General features: G+C 35.3%; 2 protein-coding genes across 3 annotated transcripts; one reads left to right on the top strand and one right to left on the bottom strand.

Annotated features, from left to right (window-relative positions):
• The first annotated feature begins 32 nt into the window (after positions 1-32).
• LOC140981310 (replication protein A 70 kDa DNA-binding subunit E-like) lies at positions 33-3222 on the top strand. The gene has a single exon (XM_073447671.1). The coding sequence runs from the start codon at positions 877-879 to the stop codon at positions 2944-2946; it is 2070 nt and encodes a 689-aa protein (XP_073303772.1). The 5' UTR covers positions 33-876; the 3' UTR covers positions 2947-3222.
• Positions 3223-3856: 634 nt separating this feature from the next.
• Positions 3857-6449, bottom strand: LOC140980364 (uncharacterized). Of its 2 annotated transcripts, none has more exons than XM_073446141.1 (6): positions 6369-6449; positions 6017-6102; positions 5688-5783; positions 4484-4587; positions 4277-4413; positions 3857-4098 (listed from the first exon to the last, which is right to left on the bottom strand). In XM_073446141.1, exons 2-6 carry the CDS (start codon positions 6074-6076, stop codon positions 4016-4018), a joined length of 480 nt encoding a protein of 159 aa, XP_073302242.1. In that variant the 5' UTR covers positions 6077-6102; positions 6369-6449; the 3' UTR covers positions 3857-4015. The 2 variants fall into 2 exon arrangements, with proteins under 2 accessions (XP_073302242.1, XP_073302243.1); XM_073446142.1 differs by lacking the exon at positions 6369-6449 and adding an exon at positions 6210-6346.
• Between the last annotated feature and the right edge of the window lie 1176 nt (positions 6450-7625).

Below are 7625 nucleotides of genomic sequence, written 5' to 3'. Positions count from 1 at the left end.
TGCCTCTAATTTTTTTTTTTTTTTTTGGGTGGGGTGGTGGGCAGTTGAACATCGAGGTAAAGAAAGAAGTCATACGCGTCTCAAAATATAGCCTTTTCCAGTTAAGGAAAGGAATTGAGTACTTGTGCAATACTAAATTTGGCTGGAGATGGTTATTTTTAGCGTTTGAATTTGAAATTCTTAAGTTAACTATATTCCCAGTATTTTACTGATTGTTTTTACAATTTACCTTTTTCTTTTATAAACTGTCATAAGCTATTGGTTTCTTCTGGTTGATTTGATTCATTTGATTTTTTTGACTAAAGGATTAGTTTTTTCGCATTTGAAACTATTAAGTAGTAAATCATGCTGTCAGGCTACACTCTTTTAACATGTTAGTCGAAGAGTCCTGCAATAATGGATCAGGAATTTGGTCATTGGAGTAGTTTATATAAATAATGCGACAAGAAATCTTATTATTGCCGCAAGAAATCTTATTCTTGTAGGACTTGACGTATCAATAATTGCACTTGACACGGACTTGAGGAATTAATACTAATCTAAAATGTAATGTGTGCTCCTCTTTCCCAAAAATGTTTCTGATCTACTTCATGTGAATTATTTGTTATGTTTCAGTTTGTATATTATACTTTTCCCCTAAACTGATGCAGGATTATAATCATTATTGATCTGGACGTGATACTAGAAAAATGTGACCCTATTGGTGAACCAAAGCAATATCCAAACAAAAATGACGGAAATGCGCCTTCAATTGCTAGACCAACAGCACAGATTCAGCCAACAAATCAGCCAGTTTCTGGAAGTGGTGCACAATTTTATGCATCCGGTTCAGCTTCGAAGCCAAATGTGGGCAGTGAAATTCATGCTCCTCCTGTGATGGAAGGCCGGAATGCAGTCTCACACTCCTATAGTTCTTCCAGCAGCAATCTTGACTCTAGCAGATATGGTTTAATGAATGCACCTCAGCAGTATGCGAAATCAGAATCTGGTTCTGGGATTTCTCGGGCTCCTAACAATTATGTGAGGCCGCCTCAGTCACTTCATCATCAACCGCCTCCAATGTTCTCCAACAGGGGGCCTGTGGCTAAAAATGAAGCTCCTCCTAGAATTATTCCTATTGCTGCACTGAATCCTTACCAAGGAAGATGGACGATTAAGGCCAGAGTGACAGCCAAAGGGGAACTCAAGCACTACAGCAATCTTCGAGGTGATGGTAAAGTATTTGCATTTGATCTTCTTGATTCTGAAGGAGGAGAAATAAGAGTGACATGCTTCAATGCTGTAGCAGATCAGTTTTACCATCAAATTGAGCCTGGTAGAGTTTATATGATTTCTAAAGGTTCGCTGAAGCCTGCTCAGAAAACTTTTAATCACCTACATAATGATCATGAGATTTTTCTGGAGAGTACTTCAATTGTGCAGCCTTGCTTTGAGGATGATAAAACCATCCCACAGCAGCAATTTCATTTTCTCCCCATATGTGACGTGGAAGGCCTAGACAACAACACTGTAGTGGATGTGATTGCTGTTGTTTCTTCTATCAGTCCATCCACCTCGATAATGAGAAAAAATGGTCAAGAAACTCAGAAAAGAACACTCCAACTCAAAGACATGTCAGGCAGAAGTGTTGAATTAACTTTGTGGGGAAACTTTTGCAATGCCGAAGGTCAAACACTTCAGAACATGTGCCACTCTGGGGTATTTCCTGTTTTGGCTGTGAAATCTGGTAGAGTGAATGATTTTAATGGAAAATCTGTGGGAACCATTTCCGCTAGTCAGCTGTTTATAGAGCCAGATTTTGTTGAAGCTCACAACCTCAGAACATGGTTCGACAACGAGGGAAAAAATACCGCCGCTGTATCTATATCCAGGGAAACAAATTTTGTCCGGACTGATACACGGAAAACTGTAACTCAGATTAAAGATGAAAAATTAGGGACTTCCGAGAAGCCTGATTGGATTACAGTCTCTGCCACCCTCACGTTCATGAAAGTGGACAACTTTTGCTATACTGCATGCCCCATCATGATCGGGGATCGTCAGTGCAACAAAAAGGTTACAAATAACGGAGATGGGAAATGGAGATGCGACAGATGTGATCAGTTAGTTGATGAATGCGATTATAGATATATTCTCCAGATGCAAATCCAGGATCACACTGGGTTAACATGGGTGACTGCATTTCAGGAAACAGGAGAGGAGATATTGGGCGTATCAGCAAAAGACCTGTATTATTTGAAATACGAAGAACAAGATGATGAGAAATTTTCTGAACTTGTACGTGATGTTCTGTTTACCAAATTCACATTCAAGTTAAAAGTCAAGGAAGAGACATTTAGTGATGAACAGCGTGTCAAGTCGACAGTAGTCAAAGCAGATAAGGTGAACTTCCAAACGGAGACCAAATATCTTCTAGACTCCATTGCCAAGTTCAAAGAAGAGGACTCGGGTTCTTTACCTCTTAAAAGTGAAAAACCCATTTCAGCATCTGGGCTGAATCACGGTGGAGGATTTGGTAGTGGAAGCAAAGAATCGAGAGCATCTGCTATGAACTACAGTGGAAGTAACATCAATGTGGCCAGAGACACACCGAGTCAGATGGGCATGTCCGTTAATCAGTATAGTGGTTCACGACTTCCCCCTACTAGTTCTGTTGGTATGTATATGAGTTGTAATAGCTGTGGTGCTAGTGGTCATAGCTCTGGAAATTGTCCTAGTGTTATGAGTGGTCCAGGGCAACAATCTTATGGAGGCAGCTTTGGCAATAAGTTAACCCCAGGGGCGAGTTCTGGGGGTGCATCAGGTGAGTGCTTTAAATGCCATCAATTTGGACACTGGGCTAAGGATTGTCCCAATTCAAGCAATGTTCCTCCAGCTTATGGTATCAGTAACGCAACTCCTGGGAGATATGGTACGGCATCAAAGCAATATGTTGGCGGGTTTTGAGTTTCTGCTGTACATAAATTAGGTTGTGTTAAGTGAAGAAGCATGAGATCCGTGGTTTGTCCTCCTGCTGGTTACGGGTTTATCCTTGTTTAAGAAATAACAAGTGGAGTATGGATAGATTGTGGCATGAACTCGTGTCAGATTGTGTAGCTTTGTTTTTTTGAAGAACTTTATTGCCTTTTTGTTTTTAATTATTCCTATCAATCTGGATTTCTCTGTAGATTCTCTTTTAGAACTGAGATCAAGGGAAACGTGAATCGTTGCATGTTCTCTTTCTTTGTTTTCCCTCAACAATGAGGACTTTAGAATGATAAAGTGAGTCAAGAGGGGGATATACGGACACCTTTGCGTGTAATATAATTGGTGGGTTGGGGGGGGGGGGCCACTCCCATCTCCACATTTTGGGCATCTGCGCTCTTGATCTAATATGATGGGCATTAGCCTTGCCTTCTGCAAGGTTGGGACAGGCATACGTGAGGGTTCTCACGACCCAAACTTGTAGTCGGGGTAGGTAAATGGGACAAGGAACGATGTGTCTCCTATTAAAGTCTAATTTTAGAGCTTATAAGTTCTCATAATTTATTTAGTAAAAAAAATTTACAAAAAACTTATAGATTGTCAAAATAAATTTGATTAAAAAGATATCTTATTTTAACATTTTATTTTTTCAAATGTTTTTATATTTCTTCTTAAATCTCTATTTTACTCTCATTTCTTAAATTCTCACTTTATCATTTTATTTTTTGTCGAATTTAAATAAAACTTTGTTCTATCTTTTGTTAACCATTGTGATCATTATTTTCGAAGGGTCATGGGAATTGTTTAAGTATCTTTCATTTTTGAGTCAAACAACACCATCGTTTTCGTGCTTCATGTATGTGAAGATTGATCCACACAATCAAAGTAATAATGAGAGAGTAGAATCGCCAGTGTTTGAAGAATTATCACCAAAATGTAAATGGATGAAGCCAGAATGTTGGAACAGTTTAAATGTAAACATCAATCACGAAACCCAAACCCATCAGCAGCTTCCATTCTGCAAGAAGGTTGAAAGAGCAAAAATGAATGCTTAAAGATCTGGCATTCCCATGCCACTTTTAGTATCATATGTCTTTTCCAGGACCAGATCCATTGGGGTGTCCTTGGGACCGACTGCACGCAAAGAAAAGAAATCAACCATACTGCAACATAGTTCAACAAAAAGTTGGCCTTTTGGATGCAAGTAGAAAACCTATCATTCTGATCTTGATAGAACAAAATTTACAATTTAAGCTTTATTATAAAATATGTTGCTGCAGGTTTTATGAAGGTGCATAAATCTGAAAGATACCAATTGTTGGCCTAGGTGTGCTCCTTATCTTTAAGATCTCTGGACGAGGAATTATGGATTCTGATGCTCCAATACCTCTTGAAACCCTAACTTTACTACCGTCCTCTAAGTATTTGATTCCCACCTTACAGGGCTTCCTATAAAAGCAAATGTGAACCAGGATTTCATTTGGAAGTAAAATAATAAGATGAGGAATTGTCTCCTCACCTGGTGACTGGATCAATAACCTGAACATTTGAGACATGAAGGGGGGCTTCTACTGAGAAAATCCCACCTTCATGACCTTGCCCTTGCTTAATGTGCTTCTTTACCTGCAGTGAGACAATAAGTAGAAAGGAGACAAGTAAAGAAAATAAAAAACAAAAGGTAACAGTGAGCCAGTGTCAAGGAAGACAAACCCAGCAAAATTGGAATCACATTCATAGTTTAACTTCCTACATTTTTTTCATTTTCTCAAACTATTTTTTAAATACCTAATAGCAGTAGAGACTCAATTGCATTCGAACTATTCTTAGTATTCCCTATATTGCGTTAGAACCGTTCTTACTATTCTATTTAAATATGTTATTTGAATTCAGATTAATCAATCTTAACAAGATTTTTAGATGCAGCACCAATTTTCCTTGCAATTTGTATTCTTATTTGTTTAATTTCGCTTGGTGTTTCAAAAAACTTGTGTGAAAAATAAAATTGCAAAGAGAAATAGTGATAATTATGAAAATATTATTAAGAACGACTGATTGTCTGAATCATATTCACAAACTCAAATAAAATACTAATAATAGTTTCATGCATTTGGGTAATACTGGATATAACAATAGAACACTAATAATAGTCTAACACAATTAGGTAATACTAGAAATAGTTCTAAAGCAATTAGGTAATACTAAAGATAATTAGAACCCGATAATGTTTTTAGTTATAATGCTATTAAGAATTACAAAATAAGAAGACATGAAAATAATTATATGAATGGGAAAATTGTTACCATCAATAATTACATCCTCGTTTGAAAATGGAAAGCCGAACCATATAGTTGAGGGAAAAACTACCACACATATCTACCACAACAAAAAATGAAAAAGGTAAAATATGCTCACAAAGATATGAGAAAGGACAGGGTTACCTCCCATACCACACATCCAGCCAGAAGAGTAGATAGAAAGGTAATATCACAAATGCAGTTCGACATACATATGTTTCAATTGAAACTTATTTGGAGATGCTTATGACAAAACCAAAGGAGTTCCGTTTTATTCACTCATTTACATTGCTATCTCGTCCACGATTACATCTAAATAACACAATAAAAGAAGCTTCCTCGAGCTTTGCTTTCTTCATAAAAAAGTTTAAAGAAAATATTAACACTTCAAACACAAATTTTTTGAACACATTAAACCGAAATGCTTACCAAATTCTTGCCCTCGACAATAACACGATTTTGAGAGCGAACTACACGCTTAACTAGACCTGTCTCCCCTTTATCTTTACCCCTAATTATCATAACCTGAAAATAAGGAAGAATAAGGAACAAGACAACAAATATGCATACACTGGCGTGCAATTACAAACTCAAGCGAAAATTTAAAAATTCCATACTGAAATATTTATGAAGTTACATAAACTTCACTCGAAGTCCATGTTCCTCTACTGTACTATTCTGGTCCACAGTTGAAGAACAAGATTTTGAGAAATAATAATAACGATAACGAGCAATAAAAATAGCCTTAATCTCCTCACATTATCGCCTCTCAGAAGCTTCCAGTGATGAATGAGTTTTTGGGCAGCTTTCCAACCCATTTCGGCCTAAACCTATATAAGGTTCCCTGCCAAGGCACAATCCAATAAGCAAAGTAAATAGCCAAATGACCGTTAAAGAGCTACATACATCAATCTACAACGAAACTGAATAAAAAAATCTCCATTCTCGCACCTAAGAAAATTAGAAACATGGTTAAAAAAAACACGTTATAATCAGAAATGAGGGATCCTGAGGTTCACGAACAAATGAACAGCGAAAGAATCGACTGAAACAACAATCTAAAAATCATGACTAAATTCAAATTTGTACAATCTAAAGTGAGAAAAATACCTTGACGATCGAAGAAGTTAGATTGTGGAGCCGGGGCTTCAGTGGCTCCAAGATTTATGAATTTGAGGGGGTTTAGGGGATATGGCAAAGTGGTCGGGGAAATAGCTTAATGGGCCATTGTTATTGGGCTCAGATTAACCAAGCCCATAAGGATTCACGAATTTAAATTTTTTAATTCTAAAATTGATTTTCAAACTCTTTTTGTTATTTATACTAGTACACCGATGCACGCGTTACGTACTTGTACAATATTTTTTATAATTCATTTGATTTATATTTACATAAGAATCAAAATATAATTATAAGAAATAGTGAAGGATTACACTATAATTTTGATAGAAAACAATTTTAGCGAATTTGACCATAATGTTGGGGTAAAAATGGATATACATATTTTGGTGTCTTTGACGGTTTCTATGATACCCTCAACTTTAATAAAATAGAATATATATTGTCTTGATTAGTGTTTATTTTTATTAGACTAAAATATCCTTTCATTAACCTACTAGAAAAGTCTTGACTTTTCCTATTTTATTTTCAACATTTTGGCTACAATATTTTTAACATTTCCCATTTTCTCACTTTTAGCATCTAAGACGTAGATAATGTTGAAGAAGCAGGTCGAACACTAATTTGTGGTAAAATGTCAATTTTAGTTATGTATGAATCGACATGTGACATTTTTAGTCATATTTTTTTTAACTAAATAGAATTTTGTAACCGTGTTATGACGATCGATTTTATATTTTCATCAAAATCACATAATTAATTATCAATATAGTTGTTAGATTTTTATAATTACGTTGTTAAAGACAAAAAATGTCACACCGGATTTATTAACCATCTAATTATAAAAATTGAACAGTGGTCTTGTTAAGATCATTATTAAATTTTTGTAATTATGTGGTTAATAAATCTTTTGTGACATTTATGTGCCTTTAACAACATAATTATAAAAATTGAACAGTGGTCTTGACAATTTAATTACATGATTTTGATTAAAATGATAAAATTTATTGCAATAAATAAAATAATTACATGACTATAATTGATTTAACTAAATTTAAAAGACTAAAAAAGTCATACCTCATACATACATGACTAAAAGTTTTGGCATAATTTACTTCAAAAGATATCAAAGATATTTTTTATGAAGATTTCTATTATTTCTGTTGGAATAAATTTATTCCTGGTGAACTAAAAGTGATGTATTTAATTGTAGATGAGTTAAAACTTAAAATTAAATATACTTAATGA

The sequence above is a fragment of the Primulina huaijiensis genome, chromosome 7 (genome assembly GCF_012295235.1).
Source record: "Primulina huaijiensis isolate GDHJ02 chromosome 7, ASM1229523v2, whole genome shotgun sequence".
Classification (NCBI taxonomy): Eukaryota; Viridiplantae; Streptophyta; class Magnoliopsida; order Lamiales; family Gesneriaceae; genus Primulina; species Primulina huaijiensis.
Note: the sequence above shows the minus strand (reverse complement) of the source record. Positions and strands in the feature narration are given on the sequence as shown.

Excerpts from the sequence above, each read along its gene's own strand:
- LOC140980364 (XM_073446141.1), bottom strand. The coding sequence starts at position 6,076 with ATGGGTTGGAAAGCTGCCCAAAAACTCATTCATCACTGGAAGCTTCTG. Across the intron at positions 4,588-5,687 it reads TTGTCGAGGGCAAGAATTTG|GTAAAGAAGCACATTAAGCA; the intron begins GTAAGCATTTCG and ends GTCTCACTGCAG. Across the intron at positions 4,414-4,483 it reads GTTATTGATCCAGTCACCAG|GAAGCCCTGTAAGGTGGGAA; the intron begins GTGAGGAGACAA and ends TTGCTTTTATAG.
- LOC140981310 (XM_073447671.1), top strand. The coding sequence starts at position 877 with ATGGAAGGCCGGAATGCAGTCTCACACTCCTATAGTTCTTCCAGCAGC.